We start from the raw sequence: 26,729 nt of genomic DNA, 5'->3' as shown, positions 1-26,729 counted from the left end.
AAGATTGCTCACACTGGAACAGGGACCTGCATTTGATAAAAGGATTGACCTGAGGATATTGGGAGACGTTTAGACACACAAACTTGTGTTTCTAAAGAAATGGATTTTTTAAATAGAAATATCTATACCAAAGTAATAATTATGGCTGCTTCTTAGGTCTAGGAATTACTTTATTATTTTTATGATAAGTACATTTTACTTTTATTTTAATAAAAACCATATTCTAAAGTTCTTCCAGTGCACATTTAAAAGACTTGGATTTAAAAACTGGAATTTACATTCCATTTTTAAGGAAAATGCCTAAAATACCTTTTCAATAAGTGTCTACTGACCACCTATGTGCTACCTGTGGCATTGTATTAAAAGAACCGCAAAGTAAAATACCTACCCCAGGATTTTATTGGCAAGGTTCACAGGCATCTTTGCAATAATTAGCTGACACATAATAGACTCAATAAAAAATTTAACAAATCCATGAAAGTACCACCAAAATTATTTATTCAAACTCTCATTTTATAGAGGATTATGCCTGTTCTGTTCATTCATCATACACATATCGTATTTCATCACTTCTAAGACAAAAATTGCTCCCTTTCAACAACTCTGAAATTAGAATGGGACTTTCTATCAATGTGATTTTTTAAAGTATTGTTTCATAGAAAATTTGCAGAATTTCCTCTTTTATAGTGGTAAACTAAATAACAGTATATTGTACATTGAAAACATCTTAGATTGAATGAAATACCATATATATTTTTTTGTATTTTAGAAAATGTATGTGAATATTTAGGTGTGTTTCTCCAAGGTTCAACTGAAAAAAGTTTTCATGGGGCCACACCATTCAATGAACATTCAAGCCACCAGTGGTCATGTGAAATCCACTACTAATTTATAGATGTTAAAACCAACAGCTGACAAGTAGCAACTTTATAAAAATGTGTACATTTATGAGGGTTTATTTCTCCAATTTTAAAAACTACTACTAAATGTTAAACATGTGTCTCCTAGTTCGAACTCAGTGCAAAGCAAAAGTGTATGTAAAAATTACATGCATTTCTGAGCATTTACCTACTTAAAGGATTTTCATATTTTAGTGTTTCAAATTAATCAAAGGTTTAAGAGGTCTAAGAAATATGAAAATGACTAAACTGTAATAACAACTCTGAGAAGTTACAGCAGGAACTGCTAAAATCTAACAAGAGATGAAATGTACTGTGAAATCAAAATGAAATGTTATGACAAAGACAGCAAAGAACATTGAAAAAAAAAAAAGGAACAATTAATAATGACGAAAAGAACAAAATGTCACCAGACTAATAAAATGTGACTCATTGGTAAGGTATAACCTACACCATCTGCATAATGAAGGACTTAATCTCGTTGTCAGTAAAGTATCAGGCATGCCAATTAGACATCAAATACAGAAATATATCCGATAAATCGTTATTGATAACTACAGGTTCTGTGCATGTCATACCAGGTACATCAGGTTGAAGTAGATAGTCCTTTTGCCATCTCTTAGCCTTTCTCTTTCTTCCACATTTTCTCACCGAGAAGTTTCATGATGTCCGACCTGGGAGACGTAGACAGGTGTCCACTGCCTGTCCCTCACCCTCTCCTGCCAGGGCCTCTGAGATAACTCCACTGAGGACCTTTGGGAGCCACAGTTACCTGCTCTTTCCTCCACTACCTCGCACTTCCTTCTTTTTTGGGATCTGGAGCACAGTCTGGAAGTACCCATGCCCTCCTCCCTTCCATCTGGGAGCACCCAATCTCCCTGCTCCAGCCAACGCAGACCCAACTCGCCTGCCCAGTGATCACAGCAGAGTCGACCACCCAGCAAAGAGGACAATATAGTCCATTTTCTGTTGCATACTTTAGGGAATGGTTTCAAAACCTGACAAGTTTTCATCACTATAAAATAAAAAGGGAAATTCACTTAAGACTGTAGCAAACACTGAACTTGGAAAGAAATAGCTCTTCACTTCACCACTAATGTGCGACCTAGATCTAAAAGACAGAAAAAGGTGATGACTAAGAAAACTACAGTGCTTTTGTGCCTATGAGTTTACAAAAATGTCATCATCAATTTTTAATTAAACTGTTACTATTCACCAGAATAATTTTCCATGAACTTTCAGGTTCTGATTCTTTTTTTAAGTTTTCAAGTGCTTTGATTTTATGGGCTTTTTGGTGGAGTAGAAAGGGCAAGATGAAGGCCAGATCAAAACCATATAGGTGAGGTTAAGACTAAGATTGCTGTAAGTGATAAAATTAGCTTTAAGAGGACGTTGACTGCTTATGTGATGGTGAGCTTTGTGAGCTTTGCTTTTTCACACAAAACATTTTCAAGAAAGCCCTCTGAAAATGCTTGTGACACAGTGGATATAAAAAAGGATTGACAAGGGAATTCAACCACTGAAGCCAAAATGTGATTTCATAAGCCACTGTTTGACATCGTTGATCTTGGGAGTAAGTTGAACGAACAATTGAGAACAGAGTAAAGGGGGCCCAGCAAAAGGTAAAAATACCTAAGAGAATGGCCAGTGACTTGCCTAATTTCCTGGCTTTGAGGAGCTCAAGATGTTCCCTTTGGCGAAGAGCCAGAGAATCTGAATGGGAGAGGGAGTTCACTTTGGAAGCAATTACATTGCAGTTCATCTGGGCTCTTAAAGAAAACAAGAGACTGTTCTTTCTTCCCTGCCTCTCAGAACGAAGGGACATCACTGCTTCCTTAGGTTCTGGAAGAGATGTCCTTGAAAACAGTCCGCACTTCAATGGCAGTCCACAGTTACAGGGAGAGACCGGAGACATGAGGTCAGGATGGCTTTGCCACCTACTGAGATTACAACGCTTCCAGAGGCTCCAGTAAATGTACATGTTGAAATAAGCCACAGAGAAGATAGGGAGCAGGAATTCTAAGAGTGACGTGATGACAAGGATATACCACACGGAAAAGAACCCTGGCTCACAGTTCTCCCCAATCTTCCAAGACTGTGAAAACAGAATTGCCGGCCCATGCACAAAGAAGGCCAGCACCCAGACGGACAGCATCAGAGCCACCATCTTCAGGATCCCAGTGTGTCGAGCTCTGTAATATACCTAAAAGAAACCAAATAAGTTATGTTCAATATAATGATGTGTTTCAGGGATGGGAATGCTAACCGGACTGGTAATACGATGTGGACCAGTACAGAGGGTTCAAGTTTGCAAGAGCCTGGGCCTTCAAGGCAAAAACTGTAACCCTCAAGGTTAAACCTATGACATTATAGAAAATGTCAAGCTCAGAATCTACACTAAGAATGTACTTGCCCCCAGTCCACAGACACTAATTTGAATTTACGAACAATTGAAACTGGATGCACATTTTTACAATGTTCCTCAATCTGCTGGCTGACTCATGACTGGCATTTTTTTTTAATGAAGTGGAATAGTCAGTGTCAGGATATGTCACGTATCACAAGGATATATATTGTTTAAAGAAACTTTTACTTTGGAAATACAGATTTAGACAGAAATGCGTGACTGGAATCACAGTGTAAAATGCACTTCTATCAGTCACTGTCAAAAAAGTTTGAAAGCCACTGGCTTTTCTGCTTCCAGTATTGAAGAAGAATCTATCCTGCAGTTTTTCCTGAGACTTCAAGGTGGGGTCAAAAGGAGAAAAAATTGTCATGTCTCTCCCAAGAAGATGAAGTGCAAAGAGAGAGAAGTTTAAACCTGCTGTGGAGAAATACTACAGTATTATTGATCATGACCAAATCATTTCTTTCGATAATCCTTTCTACCCAATAAAAATGGTGCCAAAGCTGTCATGGCCAGCCACCTTGGGAGACATGGCTGTGGCGAGAGCCACCGTCTCTGTTAAGGGTAAAGAATATTCTAGGTCCACCTGGTCACAAAGATAGGCTTCTGCAAGGAAAAATGAAATCCTAAAAGCGAGAATTCTCTTGGTTCACAGGACCCTTGCTCTTTGATAAATCCTGAAATCTTTAAGAATATCTCCTATAGGAAATCCAAAGGCCAACCACCTTATATGAGAGATAAATGTATGAACCAACAATTTTTTAAGGGTGCTTGGAATAAACAACCTCTCAGAATCCCTTTTAGATCAGTAAGATTCCTTCTAGCCAAATGTACCATGTTTCTGATTTCCTTACTCCAGAAACGACATACCCATGAAATTGGAACATCCGTCCCTTTTCACTGTCTCTCTTGTACTATTTCTCCAAATTTTTAAGTCTTACTCTACAGTGTTTTCCCATTCTTATTAAAAAGGTGCAACATTGCCTGGTACTGTCTTTCTTTGATGGATTGTTCATGCTGGGAAGGGTTCACCAATTGGCTGGAGGTAATAGGAAACTGGTTTAACAAAAATCTTATTTTTAAAAACTGCAAGGAAGTGGGGTTTTTTCTTTCCCAAATTTCTGAGGTTAAGCTAAAATACAGATGGTGCTGACCACAAGCTCCCATATACCATACGCGTTTTTGCCTTCTGCTTCTCATGCCACTAATTAATACATCTCTTGCACTAAATCTAACAATTATGAAGATGGTAACAATACCCAGATGGTCATAAAACTGCATTTAGTTTTTTAATTCCTCTGTTCAGCCTTTGTAATGATATGATGCAATATGCCGGAAGGTGATCTCTTTTCTATTATGCATAAGGTCAAATGGATGATGGCCAGCCAAGGGAACCTAGAACTCGACGCCGATCTCTTCATCTCCAGGTAGTATTGTTGACAGATACTCAAGCATTGCATGAATCCAGGTCCAAGCCAGTTGAAGTAGCCTCCTGACACCACCCATGGCTCAGTTCTCACCCCCTACGGAATATGTGCTTTACTGAGGATATTGCCTCTGACCCCACTTCCTTCCCTGCCCCAATAAGATACCCAAACATTCTGTCAGTGGGTTTCTTTTGGGAGGCAGAGCAGCTCTCTGAACTTGCTGGTGTTAATAATGAGACAGGATTACAGAGCTTGTTGTAGGTCACAATCCCTGAATTGTGTCCCCCAAAAAGATAATGATGCAATTCTCACACCTAGTACCACGACCATGACCTCATTTGCAAATAGGGTCTTTGCCGATGTCATCCAGTTAAATGACATCATATCAGTTAGGGTGGGCCCCAATCCAACATGACTGGTATTCTTACGAGAAGAGACACAGACGCCCAAGGAGAGCACCGTGCGCTGTGGATGCAGAGATTGGAATGACACATCTCATCGACAAGGATGGCCAGTAGTCCTAGAAGCTAAGAGGACGGCATGGAACAGGCTCCACTGGAGGCCTCAGAGAGCGCATGGCCTGCCTATGCCTTGTTTCAGACTTCTGGCCTCCAGAACTAAAATTTATTTCAGAGAAACATTTCTGTTGTTTAAAGCCTCCCAATCTGTGATACTTTCTTCATCAGTCCTAGGAAACTAGGCAACCCTCCCAGCAACAGTATTTTTCATGGTTTTGATTTTACAGTTGAGTTCCCTTCTCCCTCTTCAATTAAAGGAATGTTCTCCACGTCATCTTCATTCTGTGTGCATTTTAATTCACATCCCTTCCAGCGGTGCTGTGCCCCTTCCACCTGCTCTCTCTTGCTTCAGCCCACACAGATCTGCTGCTTCAGGAAACTTGGCTGAGCACTGTCATCACACGCTACTATCTGCATGGAGCCTCCTTTTCCAAATTCCCATCAGGTTTCCATTTCCCAGGCCCAGCCTGCCACCCTGCTCTACAACAGTCTCCTCTACTTTCAGCCACTGCAAAAGCTCAGCCTCCTCACAACCACTTCCTACTAGCCCCGCGCTCTTTGAAGGCTTCCTTCAGGCTCACAGGGCTGCATTTGAGCCATTCGCCATCAGAGGTGCAAGTGCCCCCTGAAAGACCCTGGGAGCAGCTGCGCACTCACATCTGGAGCGCCTGTTGCACGCATGACTGTGTGATGTGCAAGGGCCCAGGGTCCCACTGACCCAGCCTGCACCAAGTTTCCAGCCTGCACCATTGCCAGGGGAATTCCTCAAGGCAAGACCAGGAAACAAACCCACCATTTTCTCTCTGGACATCACTCCTCATCTTTCTTTAACTTCTAAGCACTTTTTCTAACTAGCAAGTTGTCCCTTACTTTCCCATAAACCTGGGGAAGGCTCAAGGGCCTGGACGTTCTGTGAAGGAATGTCCCAGTGAACATTAACTGGGAACACCCAGAATGAGTGAAGGCTATGAAGAAATACTAACCCGGAAAGAAAGGAAAATTTTGAAGTAGAAATGGAATAGATTATGGATTAAAGTGCTGTTTTCAAACATTCTGACTGTGACCTAAAGTAAGAAACATGGTTTTACTTCATAACCAAGTACACAGACTGAAGTATTCATAAAACAATACTTGCATCCATTATATGCAAGGTACTCTGATATTTTCTACTCTATTTTTTTAATCTGTTTTATTATGCTCCTTTCCAAATTTTTTTATTTAAAAAAATGTTACTGGTCACAACCCACTGAACTGATTTCCTGACTCAATTAAAGAAAGGGTCACAACCTGCAGTTTGAAAAACATTAAGATTATAAGCATCTGAATTGCTAATACAAACTGATCTGCACTCTCTCCATAGTCTGTCCAGTACAAACTGCACTGGGCTCTGGTGCCAGTGAAGCGCCCAGCACCCCATGTCTGGCTGTGCCACCACATCCCTTCTCCCTGCTTCCTAGCCCTGTGGCCGCTCAGCTAGACACCATATGTTTCCCACCTTCCCTTGCAGTGAGGTGGGGCCATGTGACTAAACTACACGAATAAAATGTGAGTGGAAATGTCTGTGTGATTCTGCACTAATTGATTAAAGAAAATCCCTTTTCCTGGACTTCTGCCCTTTGTTCTTCCTTTCTAGAACCTGGAGTGATAACACTTTAACCAGGCCTAGAGCAGGAGTCAGCAAACTACTGTCCATGGAACAAATGTGCAGCCTACCATCTGTTTGGATAAATAAGGTTTTTTTTAAACATATTACCTAATATTAACATATTACCTAATGTGTTATCTGTAAGATTACTTATAGACAACATATTACTGCAACTGCAGATTTGAGCCATTGCAAAAGACCACAGGTCATTTCACAGCAAAAACTTGTGGACTCCTGCCCTAGAGGATGCAGAGCCACCCCATTAGCCTGGGTCCCTGGGTGAGTCCCTGGAACAGTCTCCCACCTTCCCTGGACTGTTCCATGAAGCAAAATTAACTTTCATTTTGTTGGAGCCTCTGCATTTTTGAGTCTGTCTGTTAGAGCAGTTTGTCCCTGCCTTATCTTACATAGCCTCCCGATCCCATCTGCCTCCAAGCTGCATGGTCCTCCTGGCCAGAGCCGTCGCTGCTTTACGCCTCCAGCACCACATTCAGTTCTATTGTGTCGAACCCATTTGTTTATGGATCTGTCTCCACATTAGACTGTTATGCTCCTCAAAAATAGAGGCCCTTCATAATCCCTGTTGCACCATAATCCCCCAAAGATTGGGTCCCTCAGACTCAAGAGTCAAAGAAGTTTCCTATCTAAATCTCAAAGATTTCACATCACTGCCCATATTTCTATGGCCCCCTTTCACCTCTTGTCCTTACCTGGCAACAACCTGGCTTTCTCATTTTTATTATTGCTGATAAGTTTAGCTTGCTTAAGAATTGTCACTACCTTGTTGATGAAGCTATAAATCTTGGGTAAGTTCAGACTTCCTTGGTGTGGGTCCTAAACTGACACTGGGACTGGATCTTTCCAGTTGGTCCCACCGTATAACATGTAGCTTCTCTGTATACTGCCTTTTCCTTTGGCCATTCAAAATTGGTTTTCTCATGACATTCAAAAGTCTGAGAGTCTTTCTACTGGCCCACCAAATTCCATCCTGAGGAAAATATTCAGGTCTCAGTTTGAAGAGTGGAACTGGTAAACCTACTGTGAGCCTCCTGCATGTCCAATCCACTGTGGACCCAGTATCCCACTTCTGACAACTGCCTTGGGTTTTCTTTGATGCCCTCCCATTTTGGTGGCATATGGGGGGCGACATAGCCAAATGACACACAGAAAATGTTCACTAAGGGCCAATGAGAACTTAGTGCCAGATAACAAAAGAATAATCAGGCTCCTCTGGGGTTGTCAATTAAATAAAAAATCTGACTTAAAAAAAATTCTTGCTTGAGAACCCAAAATTCACAAGTATATAATCCTCTAAGGAAGAAAAGTTAGTGTTTTTACTTACAGCATTCGAGACTGACTGGTATCGATCATAGCTGATGAGTACAATGTTATACACAGATGTTGTACACAAAAGATAGTCAATAATGAGCCAAAATACACAGGTTTTATTTCCAAAGTTCCAATCAAACATCCTGTAAGGAATGTACAAAGGAATAGAGATTGCACCTGTATAGGGGAAAAGGGTAAAAAAAAAAAAAAAAAAGCACCTATAAATGAATACAAAGCAGAGTAGGTACACAACCCAATGATATATCTGAATTGACCAAAAATGGCTTGATTATAATTTAGAATATTCATGGTATTTCAACCATGAATTCTTACAAACTCAGGACTAATTTTCTACATGTTCTTTAATACCATTATTGTAATAACTGTCACAAACATCATACCTCTGATGGTTCCTTATTTCCAAATTAGGTACAGATGCCAACCTGTATTTTGAGCCACATACAGCAAAAACCATCTCTACGTTCATGATCCAACCCAAACAGGATGTGCCACCCTTCCCTGAGACACATCACACATTTTTACATCTCTTTGCCTCAGCTAGACTAATGCCTCAGCTAACAGCATTCTTTCTTCCTAGAATGTCCTCCTCTCTTCTATGGAGAAGTCTGTTTACTTCCTTCCCATTCTTTACTCCATTCAAAAAATGACTTCCTTGTCACTTTCTTGGAAATGCCTAGGCAGAAGTTACCCTGCCACCTGCACTCTACTATACTTTGCTCATCTCTCCCTCTCTCACGCACGATACATCCTACTTTACATCATTATCATCTGTTTCTCCTGAGGACTGGGACTATGTTGGAAGTCAATTTTTGTAGTTTTCACAACATCTACAGTTGACCAATGGCTCAGACATTTAACTTGAATAAATTAATAACAGCTAATTAGTATTTGGCAATTACTATAAGCCAGACCTTGTGCTATGTGCATTACATATATCATCTCATTTAGCTTCATAGAAACTTTTTGAGGTAGGGACCATGCTGAGTTAGCAGGTAAAGAATCTAAGGCTGGATAAAGGAGACATTATAAGACCAAAGTCCACTCAGCTAATAAGTGAAGGAATGGACTGAAACCAGGAAAAGTGATTTCAGAACCCCCATGTCTAACCACTGCCCTTCACTGAATGAGCAAATGCACACGTGATTTAGTTCAGCACAGAAATTGCTTAATTGTGAAAAATGATGAAACTATGTTCCCCTTCTTTTAGCTTTGGAGGGGTTCTGAATTGCACTGACAGTTCAAACAGGTGACACTATTCATTGAAAATATCATCTATGAAGTGCGAGCTCAGCTTATATCTTACTTCATTGAGTATCTTCATATTTTATCAGGCACTTGGCAGGAATTCCCATTTTTCATATGGAACCGAGTAGCCTATGCTTATGGTACCCTCCCTCTCAAAGGTGTGCGAATGTATGTGCATGCTCATATGCACGTGATGTAAAAGAGGTCCCCAGGTTCACCTGACATAAATCAAAGGATCCTCAAAACAGAGATATTTATTAGATTTTGGCCCAGAGTTGTGCGTTTCAACATGAGCATTTTACACACACACACACACACACACACACACACACACACACACACACACAGTCATTTCCTCCACAGAATGAGGAAGAAGAGTGCCATGCCAGTAATCATTTACATTACAGGTAGTGCTGTCTGTTGGAAGGTTAAAGGGAGGGGTGTGAGTTAAGAAATCTTTTTCACACACTTTCTGAATTACATGAAAGAGGAAAGCTGTGTTCAAAACCTTAGGAGCTACTTGAAATAGCATTTGGCTGAAAACAGGCTCCAGTCTATTCCTCTGGTTTTAACAAAACCCTGCAGTCAGCTTGTGCTCTATGTGACATTTTGGTACGAACATCATGTGCAGTTCTGTCTTGAGTGGTGAAGATGTTTGTGAATCATTCCAAAGGAGTTTCAAAACTGTGAATCAGAACTATTTCTACGATGAACCCACTCTGAAGCTTTCACTCTGGAATCATGCTTTCTGGCCTTGATAAGGAAGACTAAGAGCCAGTTCCTTGATAAGAGCAATAAGCCTCGGCATGACAGGTTAAGGGGAAAAAAGAGAGAGAAAACCCCACTGTGTTTTTTTAAAGGTGATGAAGGGGGAAAGAAAGGAGATGAGGTAGGAGGGGAGAAGGAAAGAGAAGGAGAGAGAAAAGAAACGCCCTTAGACCCTCGGCGACTTGTTCCCCGTAGCCAGACTCAGCCTCTCCCAGTCTCACCTCCTACTACTTCCTCCACTCACTCCCTTGTCTCCAGCCCCCAAGCCTCAAATACACCACACACCCCCTCAGATCCTGCACTTTCCTGGGCACAAATCCTCCTCCCTCAGGGAGCCCTGTGTTTACTCAAATGTATCTGGATCAGCGAGCCCTACGCCTAAAGTTTAAATTTCAACCTCCACCTCCAACCCGTTTCCTCTCCCTCCTGCCTGTTATGCTTTTCTCAACAGCAATCTCCACCCTCTAAAATGCAATATAATTTTATTTATCATTATTCACTTATTCATATTTATGTCTGTCTCTCCACCCTGCTCCCAGTAAAAAGAGAAGCACCATGAGCCAGGGATTTTTGTCCCCATTTTCACAGCTATATCCCCAGTCCCTCAAAGGGCGCCTGGGTCAGAACAAACCAGTACTGCCTGAATGAAGAGGCGAGGATAGCAAAGCCCAGTTTGCTTGAAAATTGCCACCAGTGTGGTATTGCCCCTTCTTTCTGAAGCCAGCTGAGAAGCTACAACTTCCGGGAGAAAATGACAATCAAAAGATGGGGGGAACTAAAAGCCCCAGTGGGCTCCCTGGACCAAAAGATGAATGGGTAGATCACAGTGAGTGGACAGAGGGTATTGCGAACTGAATGTTTATGTTCCCCCAAAATTCATTTGCTGAAGTACTGGGGTGGCTATATTTGGACATAGAGCCTACAGAGAGGTAAGTAAAGTTAAATGCGGTCGTAAGAGCGGAACCCTAATCCAACAGGAATAGTATCCTCAGAAGAACCAAAGAGCTCCTTGCTCTCTCTCTCCACATGCACACAGAGGCCAGGAGAGGGCAGCGAGACCGCAGCCATCTGCAAATCGGGAAGAGAGCCTTCACCAGGAACCAGACCAGCTAGCAGCTGGATCTGGGGCTTCCTGGACTCCAGAACCATCAGAAAGCAAACTGCTGCCATTTAAGCCACCCAGACTAGGGCTCTGTGTCATGGCAGCCAGAGCCGACCAATTCAGAGGGAAAGAGTCCTATACTGAGGCCTGAAGGCACTAAAGGCAGACCTTGCCATCCTGAAAACACGATTCCAGTCTCTGTCGGCTGCAACCATCTTTCACTCCTACAGATCCTGTCCGGGCCATCCATCACAAGGTCGTGTAGACCATAAATCCCCACACAGATGTAGGTGTGACAAAAGACCCACAGACGGAAACATTAGTCATATGAGACTAATTTTATAGCTATTGATAAATACAGATAGTACTTTTTTTCCTGGAATAGTGTACAGATAAGATATATTTATATCAATGTAGCTAGTACTGAAACTTTTCCTAAATGAAATTTTGTTTTCCAACATTATATTCAGCCTGAGAAGCTACCAGGGGGCCACCAATTTTGATTTTCAACAGGCAACCAATTCTGAAACCTATGAGAAGAGGGCATTCATCCAGAAAGCCCACAGTACTGAGCACATGCGAGGCCCTGATCTGCCCTGCCACGTGGTTCTGGGGCCCCAGGTCTCATGACCCCAGCTATTAGGAATTGCTGGCTGACAGCCACAGAGAACCTCTCAGTGTTCTGCCCTGGCCCACCAGCACTGCCAGGAGTCCTACAGGCTTAGAGCTGAAGGGCACTTCCACTCATGGCAGAGGAGAAAGAACAACATTGACACAACACTCAAATCTTGTTACCAAAAACTCTGAGACTGTTCTAACTTGCTGATGGAGGGGGGCCTCTATGGCCGCTGAATAATCGCATCTGCATGGACGCTGCTCAAAGACGAACCACATCTCTATGTTGTAGGGCTCAGGCCCATGACAGTGGCACTGGCCTGATGCTGACCCTGGGCCATACAGAGACACTCTGTTCTTATTGGGAACCATTTTTGTTCAAAAACTTCAGGCCTCAGGTTTTCTCAGCTGGGGACAGTTTTGCCCATCCTTCCTTACCTTCAGGTACTCAGGGCTCACTCGCTGAGTTGGCCAAAATACACAATCAACTTTAAGCACTGAGTGTTATCTAAAAGATACACAGTTCTGTGAAGGAGCAGAGGGACAAGCACATAAATATACTCATATGTATATGTGTTCATGTGAACATAGAGAATGACATGGAAGGATCTACATCCAGTTGTTGATGTTGGTTACCTGGCGGGGCAAAAACCGAGGAGAGAAACAGGAGGTTGTTGTGGTTCCTAATGCTTCTATATTACATACCCACCTTTATCTCTGACCCTGTCATTTCTATGCCATGGTTCCTAAATCAATCTCTCCAGCCAGAAGTCTCCTCCAGAACCTTGATCAGTGCAATGTCAGAAGCGTAAGCGGCCCTCCCCAAGGTTCCGTTTCCACTGATAACGCCATAGTTTTCTTGTTCCCAGAACTCGACCTTTAACTCACCTTTGTCCTTCCCCTGCCAGCTCTGCCACCTGGACATTTCCACCTCATCCTAGCTCAGAGCCTAATCACATGACCGCTGCTTAGGTGGCTGCAGGATCATTTGCCACTGCACTGCACCTGCTCCAACTTCTGTCACCTACTATATTTCCTGTGATGCCTCTAAGGTAAAGCTTCAATCTATCCACTCACTCACCTGCTTTAAAAATCTTTTAAGTTTCCACATTGCCTGCTGAATACACTCCAAACCAGATTCAGACTAGCATTCAAGGGCCTTCAAAATATAAAATTCGACTATTCCAACTTTATCCCCTAGTGTTCTCAGAGTGCCATGTGCACACTAGCCAGCCTGAAGCTCACGCTTGGCCAGATATGCAGAGTAACTGTCCACCAGCACATCTTTGCTGACCCTTGGAATACTCCTCCCCCTGCACTTCTGCCTATGGAAATCCTACCCATGCTCCAGGGCTGCGTGTGGATGCTGCTATCCACTGATCCTCCTCTGAGTGCCCACAGCCCCTGGCAGCTCTTCTGGGGTCCTCACACTGCTCTGCATTGTGACAGTCATTTGTGGACGTCCCTTATCCATTCTACTATATTGAGACCTTCTGAAGAAAGAGATGAACCTGGTCTTCTATATATCTCCTCATTATCTGATCGCACTAGAGTTCCTAACAGAACTTACACACGGCAGGTACTCTACTAACATTCAGGTGACACATATCTGCAGAGAAATTAAGAGAAGAGGACTAGCATTTTTTGAGCAACTACTGTGTTCCAGGCAATAAGTACACTATGAATCTTGTTTCATTTTAACACAAAAGCATGCATTTATGTAACTATAGACAATGACAAATGAAATTATACTAGAAGTTCCTATAAAACAATATCATCAACTGACATTTCTGTACATACCTAAAAACCCAAACATACAAGGCAAAGAGCTCCAGAAACAAGTAACTCTTAGACTAAAACAATTTGAGAACTATTCTGCACTTATTTCTATTTGATCAAAAGGAAATAAACTGTTTTTCCCTACAAGCCTGATTTACACATATAACATTCCCCTAAAGTAGCATATAGCCTCCCCTGAACTTTGAGCCTTAAACGTTTTGTTTTTAATCATCCCCAATTTCATACAGTTTCTTGAAATAAAAAAAAGCTTACTTTAAGGTTTTAGAAATAAATTAAGAAATAAATTAAGATTATCTTAAATAAAGATAGGTAACTTACCAACAAAGAAGTCAGAAATGGCCAAGTTAAGGAAAAAATAGTTACTTCGATGTCTAAGGCTTTTGTCCACCAGAAAAGCTAAAATGACCATGGCATTTCCTAGCATTATAGCAAAAGCTAGTAAGCTCATGAAAAATGCTAGAGTAATGCGAGTGCTTAGTGCTGAAATAACTGTGCTATTAGTAGCTGACATCTCATCAGATGATGAAGAAGCTCAATATAGCAAATTAATTAAGCAAAGCAATTCTGACAAGTATGTTTTCCAGTCAGATACCTAAAATATATAGTTTCCTACTCACAACAACATTTTTCAAAATCTAATGATGATCTCCTAGTACTTCCTGATTCTTGATAAAGCAGACTTGTGATAACAGTTTCCCTTTAACTGACACTGAAAAGGTTATTTCCAGAAGACAGTGAAATGTTTTAACAAAAGAGCATTTATAGAGCAACATGATAGAATATATATAAAATAGAATTGAGACATTGTACAGGTAAGAAATTAGGCTTAAATGAGATTCATTTTTAAACTAATATACATCCAGTTACATGTTCCCCTCTGAGCACGATGGATTGATTAACAGGGCTGAATACACCAGCCCATTTGAACCAACCAACAACTGGGCAAAATATATGAAATGATGATTTTTAAGGCACTGAGCATCAGGCAGTGAAGGCCGATGATCCCCAAGAGAAGGGGAGAAAATGAGGTGAGCCCTGCAGTAGTCCAGGCTCACCGTCTTGAGAGAGATTCCAGGGCACAGAGCAGAGAGGGGAGACCTCCAGGAGGAGCCCAGCAGCCTTCCTGAGATGGCAAGATGGATCCGAGAGTTGGGGAGTACCAGGCAGGACTCTGTGCTGCAGGGCTGCACAAAGAGAGCAGTCCAGAGAGCTGTAAAGGACCTTCCTCAAGTATTCGCCAGCACAGTACGTGAATAAACATTCATAGGCAGGAAAAGGAAGCACTCAAAAAGATCAGAGGGAACAGTACCCAACACTCACGTGGGGCCACTTACATAATTTGTTTCCACCAGCCAGACAAAAGTCATAATTCCTGGGGTTTTGGGTAGCATATTCAGTAGGGTCTTGCACAGTAGTCAGAAATAGTTAGCCCTATACTGAACATCGCTTGGATCCTGCTTCACAATGATTAAAAGACCTGAAAGGATCAAAGATTTTGCAAGTAACTTAATTACAGTTCTTAACACAGCTCAAGAATATTTATAGAACGTAAGAATATCCACTACCCAACAAGGTAAAATTTAATATCTGGGATCCAACTAAAAATTATCAGGTATGCCAAGAAGCAGGCAAATGTGACTTATAATACACAGAAAAATCTATCAGCTGAATCCACCCAGAACTGACACAGATAATGGATTGACAGACAAGGACATTAAAGTGGTTATTATAGCTGTGTTCCATATTTTCAATCATAAAAATAAAGATACAGCAGATACTTTTTAAAGATTCAAATCAAACTTCTAGAAATGAAAATGAGAATGTCTGAACCAAAAATACTTTATGAAGGATTAATGATAGATCAGAAATTGCAAAAGAAATGAATAGTAAACTTGAACATATAGCAGTATAAACTGCCCAAAATGAATCACAAATAAAAAAGAATTTTTCTTAATTAAAAGAGTCTTCCTAAGCTTACAGGACAACTTCAAGTGCCTAAGTCTGTCTAAAATGAGTCCCTAAAGAAATGAGAGAGGAAGGAATAGAAAAAGATATTTGAAGACATAATGGGCAAAATCCATTTCAAAATTTGATGAAAACTATAAATCAAGAAGCTCAATGAACCCGAAACACAAGAAACATGAAGAAAACTACACAAAGCATATCAAATCAAGTTGCTCAAAACCAATGTTTAATAAGAAAATCTTAGAGCAGCTGGAGGAGGAGGGAAGGCAAATAAAACAGCAGATTTCTTATCAGAAGCAATATAAGCAAGAAAACAGTGGTCCCACATCCTGTAAGTGCTAAAAAAAATACCTATCAATACAGAATTCTCTATCTAAGAAAAATAACTTTCAAAAACAAAAGCAAATTAGGGAATTTTCAGATACATGAAACCTGAAAGAATTCTTCATTAGTAAACTAGCACTATAAGAAATGTGAGAGGTGATCCTGCAGGCAAAAGGAAAATGACACCAAATGGAAAATGACACCAAGTGAAATTCATATTTCCATTATGAATCTACAAAAAGGAAAGAAGAGTAACAGAAATGGGGGTTTTCTGGCTTGTCTCTCCTAATGGAAACAAGAGAATATTATTCTCTCTCAGCTTTGACTCAGATGTCCCTAGGGTGAAGGACTCTGTTGGACAAAATCTCCTCTTTTGAATAACCAAGAAGTAAGCAGGACAATAGTCAACCCAATGAGGACAGTCATTGGGGAGTACCAGGCAGGACTCTCTCCTCCTGAAGGAGGAGAGACAAGGATGACAACTGGAATGGCAAAGGGTTCCTGGATAAACAGGCCTTGCGGTCGGAGTAGACACTGAGCCAACATGCCCAAATGAGTGGTGGCAGTGACCTGGCCTAGACCCAGACAGGGGGTGTGTTCTTAGGTGTCTAAATTCAAATGGTATTGAGTGAGCCAAGGCCCAACAGCCAGAGAGTCTCACTGCATGCGAGCCTTACAGGCTATACAGCCTGTGGAAATTTGTAATTAGAGAATTCAACCTATCAGGTGCTTTTTAACAACTCTAGAGCCATGCCTCAGTTTTAACCATTCCTTCCCTATGATGTAACCCACGGTATTGAACAAACATTAAACAGGACTAGCAGGCTCCCTATGGAGAACTGAAGGGCCCAGCTGTGGGACACATCTCACTAGGAAACACTATCTTGCAAACCATGTAACCAGAGAAAAGGAATTTGCCTATGTTTCTAAGAGGTTTGGAATCTTGAAATAATAGAGATATACGTTCTAACCCATACTCCTATAAGAAAAGATGGATTTTGTTGGGAAGGAAAAAGATGGTACATAATTATGTCTGATTTATATTGTACCATGTATCCATGATACTCTGTGTGGTGTGGTACAGAAATCATAGGTAAATTTAATACTGTAGAAGCTAATAAAATTTATGACATTACTGAGGTGGTTGATAAAATGTCCTGTGAGATTGAATTAAAACCCCCTCATGATGTTATCCCTTTGGAAGAGAATTGGCCCAAAGAAGATTTAGACTTGAGTGGTAGTTAGTATTCTCACACCTCAGTAGATGTATACTTTAAAGTACCAATAACTAAGCCAGGGAGACCAAAGAATTAATGAAGTTAGTCCAAAATATGAGAACATTTATGCTATTCTGTGCCAATAGTATTGGATTGCTCAGATGGCTGCTTAAATCCATACCAACCTCTTACTATTATAGTTGTTTCAAACTTACTGCATTTTGATTGCCTATGTGATTATATGCTGCTTTAAGGCAAGTACTTGCTATCAAACCAAAAGTTATCATTACATCTTAAAAAGGCCTGGATACATTGTACAGTGACAGATGGTAACTATACCTACTGTGGTGAACATTTCATAATGTATATAATTGTCAAATCACTGTGCTATACACCTGAAACTAATATAATACATGTCAACTGTACTTTAAATAAATAAATAAGGCCTCGATCGTGGGTTGGGGAGCAGGACTATGCTGTGAAAAGTATTCCAGAAGATCTGGAATTGACCTGAGTTGTTTTGCTAAAGTACCCACAAGGCCCCTGATCAAGACATGAATTGTGCTGATTAATACTGCTGTTTTGCAGCTATGGGTTTGAGTTTCAGGCCTATTGTTCCAGCTGCTAGCATTTGTTCATTGAAAACACTGAGATTGATCATTTGCACCTGCTTTCCATGAGCCCTCAGAGGGCTATGGTGTTGGGGCTGTTAAGTAGCAAGAATATACCTATATGACCAGCAAGGTTTAAGAAACCCTGGGCTGACACTCCAGTTGTGCATCCCTGGTTTCAAGGTGTTCCACGCACCCGCCAGTTGGTCCTCGTCCTAGAGAGGAAGCATGTATGTGTGGCCTTTTCAAAGAGAGGACATCTGGAGCTCAAACCTGGCTTCTCTAGACTCCCGGCTGTAAAGCAGCCGTGGGCTGTGATGCTTATCTCTCCTCTACGCTGCTGCTATACTGGGTATTGCAGTAAACCACAGACATGTGAGCATTGTCATTTTGGTTCCTGTGAGTCTTCGCTTGTGATCGAATCCTGTTTAACTATCTCCATTAATGTAGTTAGATTCCAGATACTTTAGGAAAAATACAGTTACAGCCATTTCTTGCCCTCATCTCACCACACACACACCCACACACATACAAACACGCATGCACACTCTTCAAGAACCAATGCTTGTATCTCTCGCCCAGCAGAGAGCAGTCAGTCTAATGACACACAGTGGAAACTTGAGGCTGTCAAAACTGCAAGATACAAAAAGGTGCCAGAACTTGATCTTTTCTCTAGTGAAGTAAAAAAAAAAAAAAATCCCAGTAAAAGGAGGGGCAAGGGCTTAGGTAAGACAGTGGGTGGTCAAAGAAGGAAGATTTCAAGATGAGGCAGAATTAAAACTGCAAGTTAAGGCTGAGAGAGCATTCGTTTAGGGCGTTTCTGAAGGCTTGCACAGTGAGGGCCCACCCCTTGTGTGGCCCCAGCGGGCAGAGTCACAGGGTCAGTGGCAAAACAACCAATTCATCCTTTATCCACACTTACAGCCCCCGGGCTCCACTGACGGTGTACAGTGAAGAGGTGCCCACACCTGCATCAGGGATCACTGTGTATCAGAACCAACAAACAGAAGGGCCCAGAGCAGGTAACAAGCAGCCGACCAGTTAACCAGTGTCTTACTTTACACTGTCCCGGAAGCAGATCCTGGGACAAGGATGTGTACAAGTAGCTTATTTGAGGGGTGATTCTAGAATACTGGGAGAAGAGTGAAGAAACGAAGGGAGTCAGTAAGGTGATGGTCAAGTCACCATTTTGGTTAAAGTAAGCGAAATCCCTCTGGGACAGTCTGGAAGCCAGTGTGGAGCATGCCCCTCAGAGTTATTCCTGTAGTTGTGAGGGAGCTGAAAATCACTGATCGAAGACTGCTAGGGTTTGGGGGTGACATGAATTCTCCAGTATTTCCAGCCGGAGGTGCATATGCAGAGCTGTCCAAGGCCAGCCAAGAAAGCCTGCAAGCAAAGAGATGCAGATGCTGGCAGGTGGGAGGTCAGCAGGATGAGCTGCAGCAAGAAGGCCAAGAGGTAACAGGCTGGGTGCCCGTGATATCAGTTACGACCAAGGGCTGCTCCACAGTGAAGAGGAGTAGGAACCATCTTCCCAGATTTTGCCTTTCTTAGATGGTAGCTAAGGACTCAATTTACAGACCAAAAGGGTAGGCATGTGCCTCATGACTTACATGAGGGGCCCCCATGGGAGATTTTTTAATGTGGGTGCTCTGTCTAGCTATCCTGTATTTTCAGTTTATATCCTGGAATTGAGCCACCCCAGAAGGTACATGCCACCCCCACCGAGTGCTACCCCGGCCACAGATCTATTAGCAGAAAGACACCAAGGGGACAAATCAGCCTACTTAAAGGTGTAAGAATGCTCAAATATCCTCATAGAGAGAGTGGGATGTGACAGTGGTCACTGCGACTTCAGTGCTGGAGCTGACGATGCAATAAGCTGTTTGAGAGTGGTGTCCATGGGGAAGGTCAGACTGTGTTGAGACAGCATAGTATGTGGGTTAGCCCTTGTTGCAAGAGACCAAGTGGCCTGCAAAGCCTGAAATGTTTACTATCCGAGCCTTTTACAAAAAAGTTTGCCAACCCTGAGTTAACTGCTCAGTAGGATTCCTAAAGACTAAGGGACTGAGAGTCGCCAAAGCCCATACACTGTAGCTGGGAGCCCCAGGTCCAACTCACATGCTGATGATTGTATTCGTTTTTACTACCAATATGTGAAAAGCAGATATTTAATGGCAAGAGCAGGCATCTAGAAAACCACTCTCTGGTGTTGGAGAAAGGGTGAAATGAGTTGAGGTCATAAACAACAGCCATTTGACCCTGTTAGGCTCAGCATCCCAGCCATCTAAGGTCCCCATGGGTGGACAACAGATAAAAGGACTTGGCCAGGCCAAGCTGAACCAGACGGCAGAAGCCTAATAACTGATTCTTCAGTCATTCTACACCAGTGTCATATGCCTGTTTGATTGCAAAGCCTGGGTCGATCTATAGTTAATGTAGATTACAGTAAGTCTAACAGAGTTTTTTGGGGGTTAGAGAAAGGTTGCCCACACACCGAGGTCTGGCAGGAATAGTACAAAGTTGGTTAAGACTAACTGCTTCTTCACAGAGTAAATGCAGTACTGTTAAGAAATGGGTGCCCCCTCCTCAGTCTCCTACTACCTCACTCCACTCTCACAGAGGGATCCAGAGAGACTGACCAGCCTGCCTTACTGTTGTCAGGGGTCCACAAGACCACCTTCACACTCAGTGATTTGCTGGAAGTCACAGAAGCCAGGTAAGATGTTATATTCATAATTATGGTTTATACAGCAAAAGGACACAGATTAAAATCAACAAAGGCAAAAGGTTTACAGGGCAGAGCCCAGGAGAGACCAGGCATAAGCTTCCTGATGTACTCCCCTAGTAAAGTCATGTGGATAATGCTTGATTCTCCCAGCAACACACATATGAAGCGTGGCTGACCAGGGCAGCTCTCTCGAGGCCTGGTGTCTAGGGTTTCTATGGGAGTTTGATCACATAGGTATGCAGCACCCACATGGCTGACCTTAATTATTTAGTCTCCAGCCCCTCCAGAGTGATATCACATGGCCCCAGATCTCCACCATGAATCACACTGTTAGTGTAGCCTATCTGGCCTGGCCAAGGTCCCACGTAAGCAACATCACTTTAAGCAGACAAGATATTCCAAGAGTTTAAAGGTTATCTCCCAGGAGCTGCAAGGGCCAAACCTTTCTTTGAAATGTAAAGGGTTTGGAAAATCCAGGCCTGCTGAGTTAATCCTTTACTGAACTCTTACCTTGATGATTCTGCAGAACTAGATGGATGATAGGCAGATAAAGAAGTAGCTACAAGATAACAGCAGCCAAGAAGCTCCATGGAGAATGGCCAGGGGAGTACTCTCAGCCCTGGAGAAGGAGGGCTTTGCTCCCTGCACATCTCAGTGGGCTCCATCCTTGATGCCCACGGATGATAAACATTTTCAGCTATTTTGTTCTCTATGTGGTCTTTCAAAAGCTCTCCTCCACCAGCTTGAGGACCACGAGGCAGAGGTAACTAGACAGCACTGTGGCCACTATGAAACCTGATGTCATTAAACAGTAAAAAAGCTTTAGCAGCTGCTCTTTTAAACATGTAAAAAGAATTAAATACACAAACTGAAAAGCCCAGAGAAGATCGAAGGCAGCTTAAAGAAAAAAAAAACGAGACAGAAAGATCTGTCAGTGAAAAAGAACAAAAGAAGGAAGAAGCTACAAAGAATGGGCAGAACATTCTCAGGAGAGCCTGCTCCTGCTGCCTCCTCACTCCTGCACGGAGGCCTGCTGGGAAGCCTCTGCATGGCCACGGCTTCAGTCTCTGGTTTGCTGAAGGAGACGAACGCACTGGAGGCCAGCATGCAGGGTCCAGTATCCACTGGGTGAGGTTAAGGCTCTTGCTGCATCCCTCTTGACGTTAGCAAGATGACTCTTTAACGCAGTGCTTTTTTTCACAGTGACTAGATGAGGCATCGTAATGTTTATTTCTGTTCTTAGCTGTTTAAGCATAGTAGTGGATTATGCTAAAATACCTAAACAATACCAATAGGCTTTGAATCACTGGTCACAGTCCACTAACAGAAAATTATTTTAATTCATTGTTTAGTAGCAGATTGCTAATTGATATACAAAAGCCTCAGGTGTTTAACAGTTTTTATTAAAAGGGCTTAATCATGACCTTTTGAACATTAAAGTTCATAATTATAAAAGTCTCTCTAAATAGATTGTATTGAATAGTGAACACACCTATGAAGATTACTGATAACAGTTATGGGATTCATTTATATATACTGTCTATTTCCAGAACTTGAATTTTTAAAGTAGCCTAAATATTTTAAAAGAATACTTAGACACACACCAGGAGCGATAGAAAAGGAAGGGGTCTGCCATACAAGTTAGAAAGATATTCGACATTTAAATAAATTCAATCAATACATTTAAATAAATTCAAATAGGATACCTAGAATGAAATTTTGAGCACTATGCTTAACCAGCTCTATTTTAACACAAGGTAAGAGAATGAAATGTAGCCTAACAGGATCCATCGTTATTCTTTTTCCGGAATATTATCCACCTGATAGCCCACTTCTGTGAAGGCACTTCCCTTAGCCTAAGGCCACCAGGCAAGATTCCCCAAGGCTGTCAGATTGCTTCCTCCTGACATTACAAAAAATAGTGCACAGTACCATGCACAGTCCATAAAATAAATCCCTGTTTACCTCCTGAGCCAGCCCACTCCGTGCCCCTTCACAATCTTATCTACGGTGGGTATAATCATCTTGTTTACTATCATACCTTATCTTACACTGCAGACCAAGTTTGCAACGTATTTATCTGCCTTTCTTTCCTTCCTCCTTCACACTGAATGCTCTCTAGAGTCTCCAGTTTAGAGACTGGAATTAAGAAATTACATAAAACAGGTACTACATGGCTTTTTTAATAGCAAGGCCTTGAAAGCTGACTAAAGATAAATTCTGGCTATGTTTAAAAAGGACTCTGCAACTGTGGAAGAATGTAAAAATTCCTAATGTCTCTTGGTAGTAATTAATAATGAATGAATGCAAAGAAGAGTGAAAGGTTAAGAAGTATTGACAAGTGGGGAAAATCAGATTTTTAAAAATGATCATTAGCACTAATTTGCATGCCATGAATGGAAAAATAATCAAATAAACCCTATTTTAAGTCATATCTTTCTAGGTAATGCATACTTTATCTTTACTAGACAAATCTGTAAAAATCACAAGTACCAACTTGCACACAAAACCTCCAGCTTGTGTGCAGTTTATATATATATATAAAAGGATGTCCATTAAGATTTTGAAACAAATTGTTAAAACCTGTAATGACCAGGTCATTGGTAATTATCTGTTATCATACACAATCATATGTTACTGAAATTTAATTTGCTAAGGTTCATTCACTAACTACTACTTCACAAATATCAAAACCATGTGGACCCAGTAACTCCACTCCTAGGAATTTGCCCAAAGAAAACAAAATCCCTGATTCAAAAAGATATATGCATCCCTATGTTTATTGCCACACTCTCTACAATAGCAAAGGTATGGAAGCAACCTAAGTGTCCATCAGTAGAAGACTAGATAAAGAAAATGTGGTACATGTACACAATGGAATATTATTCAGCCATAAAAAGAAAAACCCTGCCATTTGCAACAACATGGATGGATCTAAAGGGTATTCTGCTCAATGGAGAAAAACAAATACTATATGATTTCACTTATTTGTGGAGTATAAAAACAAAGCAAAACAGAAGGAACAAAACAGCATTAGACTCATAGACACTGAGAAGTGACTAGTAGTTACTAAGGGGGATGGGGAGGGGGCTAAAAGGGCACAATAATTCGGAATCACAATATAAGTTGATCACAGGGACTGCTGAACCACTGTGATGTACATTTGAAACCAGCATAAGACTGGATATTAATGATACTTTAATTTTTAAAAACCTGTGATCTTTCTCATATGTTAGTTGATTTATTAATTTTTCACATCTTTTTTTATACAATAGATTACAACTGTTAATGTCTGGGTAACCCAACATTAGTACTTTCATTGAAACAAATGAAAAATATTACATATTATGATATAATCCTACAGTAGACCCATATCATTCTGCTTCATGTTGTAATTAGATCTTTACTTCTACTCACCTGTACTTTATGAATGTACATACTTGTCTTTTGTTTCCGAAATACTATATCCAAATATCTAATATCCAAAATATACAAAGAACTCATACAACACCAAAAACACAAATAATCCAATTAAAAAATGAGCAGGGAATCTGAACAGACATTTTTCCAGAGAAAACATACAGATGGCCCACAGGCACATGAAAAGATATTCAACATTACTAATCATCAGGGAAATACAAATCCAGACCACAGTGAGATAGTCCCTCACACCAGTTAGAATGACCACTATCCAAAAGAGAATAAATAACAAGTGTTGGAAGGATGTGGAGAAAAGGGAACCCTCCTACACTGTTGGAAAGAATGTAAACTGGTGCAGCCACTATGGAAAGCAGTATAGAAGTTCCTCAAAAATTTAAGAAATTGAAAATACCATACATACCCAGTAATTTCACTTCTGGGAATTTGCCTGAAGAAAATAAAATTACTAATTCAAAAAGATATACACACTCCAATGCACAGCATTACTTATAAAAACCAAAATGTGGAATTAACCTAAGTGTCCACCAATAGATGAACAGATAAAGATGTGATATAAAGATAGAAATGAGAAAAACTTGCCACTTAAAACAGCACAGATGGACCTAGAGGGTATTAAGCTACATGAAATCAATCAAACAGAGAAAGACAAATACCGTATGACTTCACTTATATGTGGAATCTAAAAAACAAAATAAATGAACAAACAAGACAGAAATATACTCATGAACCCAGAAAACAAACTGGTGGTCACCATAGGATAAAAGGACAGCATAGGGAATATAGTCATTAATAATGTGATATCTTTGTATGTTGACAAAGGGTAACTACACTTGTCATGGTGAGCATTTAGTAATGTATATAAATGTTGAATTACTATGTTGTATGCATGAAGCCAATATAATATTGTATATCAAGTCTGTTTTAATTTTTAAAAACTGAAATAAAACTAGAGTATTTCCTGGCATGATATTTAAAAATAAATTCTTCATTGAGATATGAAAATTAATCACTTTTTTCTCTTACATATGAAATTGTAAAACTACACATTCATATAAGCTTAACTTTTGAATCATTTTAAAAGGAAAACATTGAGAATTTCAAAGTGTTTCAAATATCAAATCATTTCTCTATGCTCTTCAGTGTTTTGGTGATTGAATTATAATTTAATTGAACATGTATTTTACAAATGTGCCCACAAATAATTTTTTTGGAACACCTGACACCAGAAGTTTCACATCTATATTTTATAAAACCATTGTCACTCCCCATTACTTCTCCACCAACCCCCTTGTCCCAGCCCCTGATAACCACAAACATGCTTTCTATATTTATAGTTTTGTCTATTCTGAACATTTCATATAAATAGAATCATACAATATGTGGTCTTTTGTGACTGGCACACAAAATAATGTTTTCAAGGTTTAGCCACATCATATCATGAATTATTAGTACTTCTTTCCTTTTTACGGCTGAATAATATTCCATTATATAGATGTGTTACATTTGTTTAACCATTCATTCATTGATAGGCATTTGGGTTGTTTCTGCTTTGGTGCTATTGTGAACAATGTTGCTATGACATTTGTTTTTAAGTTTTTGTGGGGACATATGTTTCCAATTCTCTTAAGTATATACCTAAGAATGGAACTGCTGGGTCAAATGGTGACTCTATTTCTAACTTTTTGAGAAACCAACAAATTATTTCCCAAAGCAGCTATAATATTTCACATTCTCAGCATAAATGTACAAGGATTCCAATTTCTCCACATCCTTACCAACACTATTTATTTTCCATTTTAAAAATGTTGTTTTTTTATATTAATTTACCTTTTTATACCCATCCTAGAGAATGTGAAGTGGTATCTCATAATGGTTTTGATTTCCATTTCCCTAATGTCTGATGATACAGAACATCTTTTCATGTCCTTCTTGGCCATTTTGTATATTTTCTTTGGAAACATGTCTACTAAAATCCTTTATTTGCTTTTCAATTGGGTTATTTGTTGCTGAGCTGTAAGACCTTTTTATATATTCTAGGTACTAGACTCTTATCAGATATACAATGTGCAAATATTTTCTCCCATTCTGTATATTATCTCTTCACTTTCTTAATAGCTTCCTTTAAAACACAAAAGCTTTTAATTTTGATGTATGCCAACTTATCTATTGTTTTTCTTTAGTTGCTTGTGCTTTTGGGGTCATATCTAAAAAACTATTATCTAATCCAAGATCATGAAGATTTGCTATTATATCTTCTTCTATGGGTTCATACTTTTAACTCTTACATTTAGGTCCTTGATACATTTTGAGTTTATTATATATGGTGTGAAGTAGGGATACAACTTTATTGTTTTGTATGTGGATATAGAGTTGACACTGTTGGAAAGACTATTTTTGTTACCCATTTAATTGTTCTGGTACCCTAGTAGAAAGTCTGTTGACCATAAGTGTATGGGTTTATTTCTTGATTCTGAGACAGATATAACCATAGGACTATAGAACACTTCCCTTCTCCCCGTACCTCACCATCATATCACTAAAGGCCTACTGATACTAGTTCCTTTTACCCAGTACATCTTGTCTGGCTATCAATAAAAAAACTACAAGGCATACTAAAAGGCAAAAAATAACTTGAAGACACAGAGCAAACATCAGAAGCAAACA

General features: G+C 40.5%; 1 protein-coding gene across 1 annotated transcript; it reads right to left on the bottom strand.

Annotated features, from left to right (window-relative positions):
* Positions 1 to 219: 219 nt before the first annotated feature.
* Positions 220 to 14,352, bottom strand: HRH4 (histamine receptor H4). Its single transcript, XM_037025494.2, has 3 exons — positions 14,095 to 14,352; positions 8,239 to 8,402; positions 220 to 3,102 (listed from the first exon to the last, which is right to left on the bottom strand). Exons 1-3 carry the CDS (start codon positions 14,285 to 14,287, stop codon positions 2,281 to 2,283), a joined length of 1,179 nt encoding a protein of 392 aa, XP_036881389.1. The 5' UTR covers positions 14,288 to 14,352; the 3' UTR covers positions 220 to 2,280.
* Between the last annotated feature and the right edge of the window lie 12,377 nt (positions 14,353 to 26,729).

Source organism: Manis javanica, chromosome 9 (assembly GCF_040802235.1).
Source record: "Manis javanica isolate MJ-LG chromosome 9, MJ_LKY, whole genome shotgun sequence".
Taxonomy (NCBI): Eukaryota; Metazoa; Chordata; class Mammalia; order Pholidota; family Manidae; genus Manis; species Manis javanica.
This window is presented reverse-complemented; position numbering and strand designations above follow the sequence as displayed.

Coding starts and splice junctions, on each gene's coding strand:
- HRH4 (XM_037025494.2), bottom strand. CDS start 14,287: ATGTCAGCTACTAATAGCACAGTTATTTCAGCACTAAGCACTCGCATT. Junction 8,403..14,094: donor CATTTCTGACTTCTTTGTTG/GTAAGTTACCTA, acceptor TCCCCTATACAG/GTGCAATCTCTATTCCTTTG. Junction 3,103..8,238: donor ACCAGTCAGTCTCGAATGCT/GTAAGTAAAAAC, acceptor GGTTTCTTTTAG/GTATATTACAGAGCTCGACA.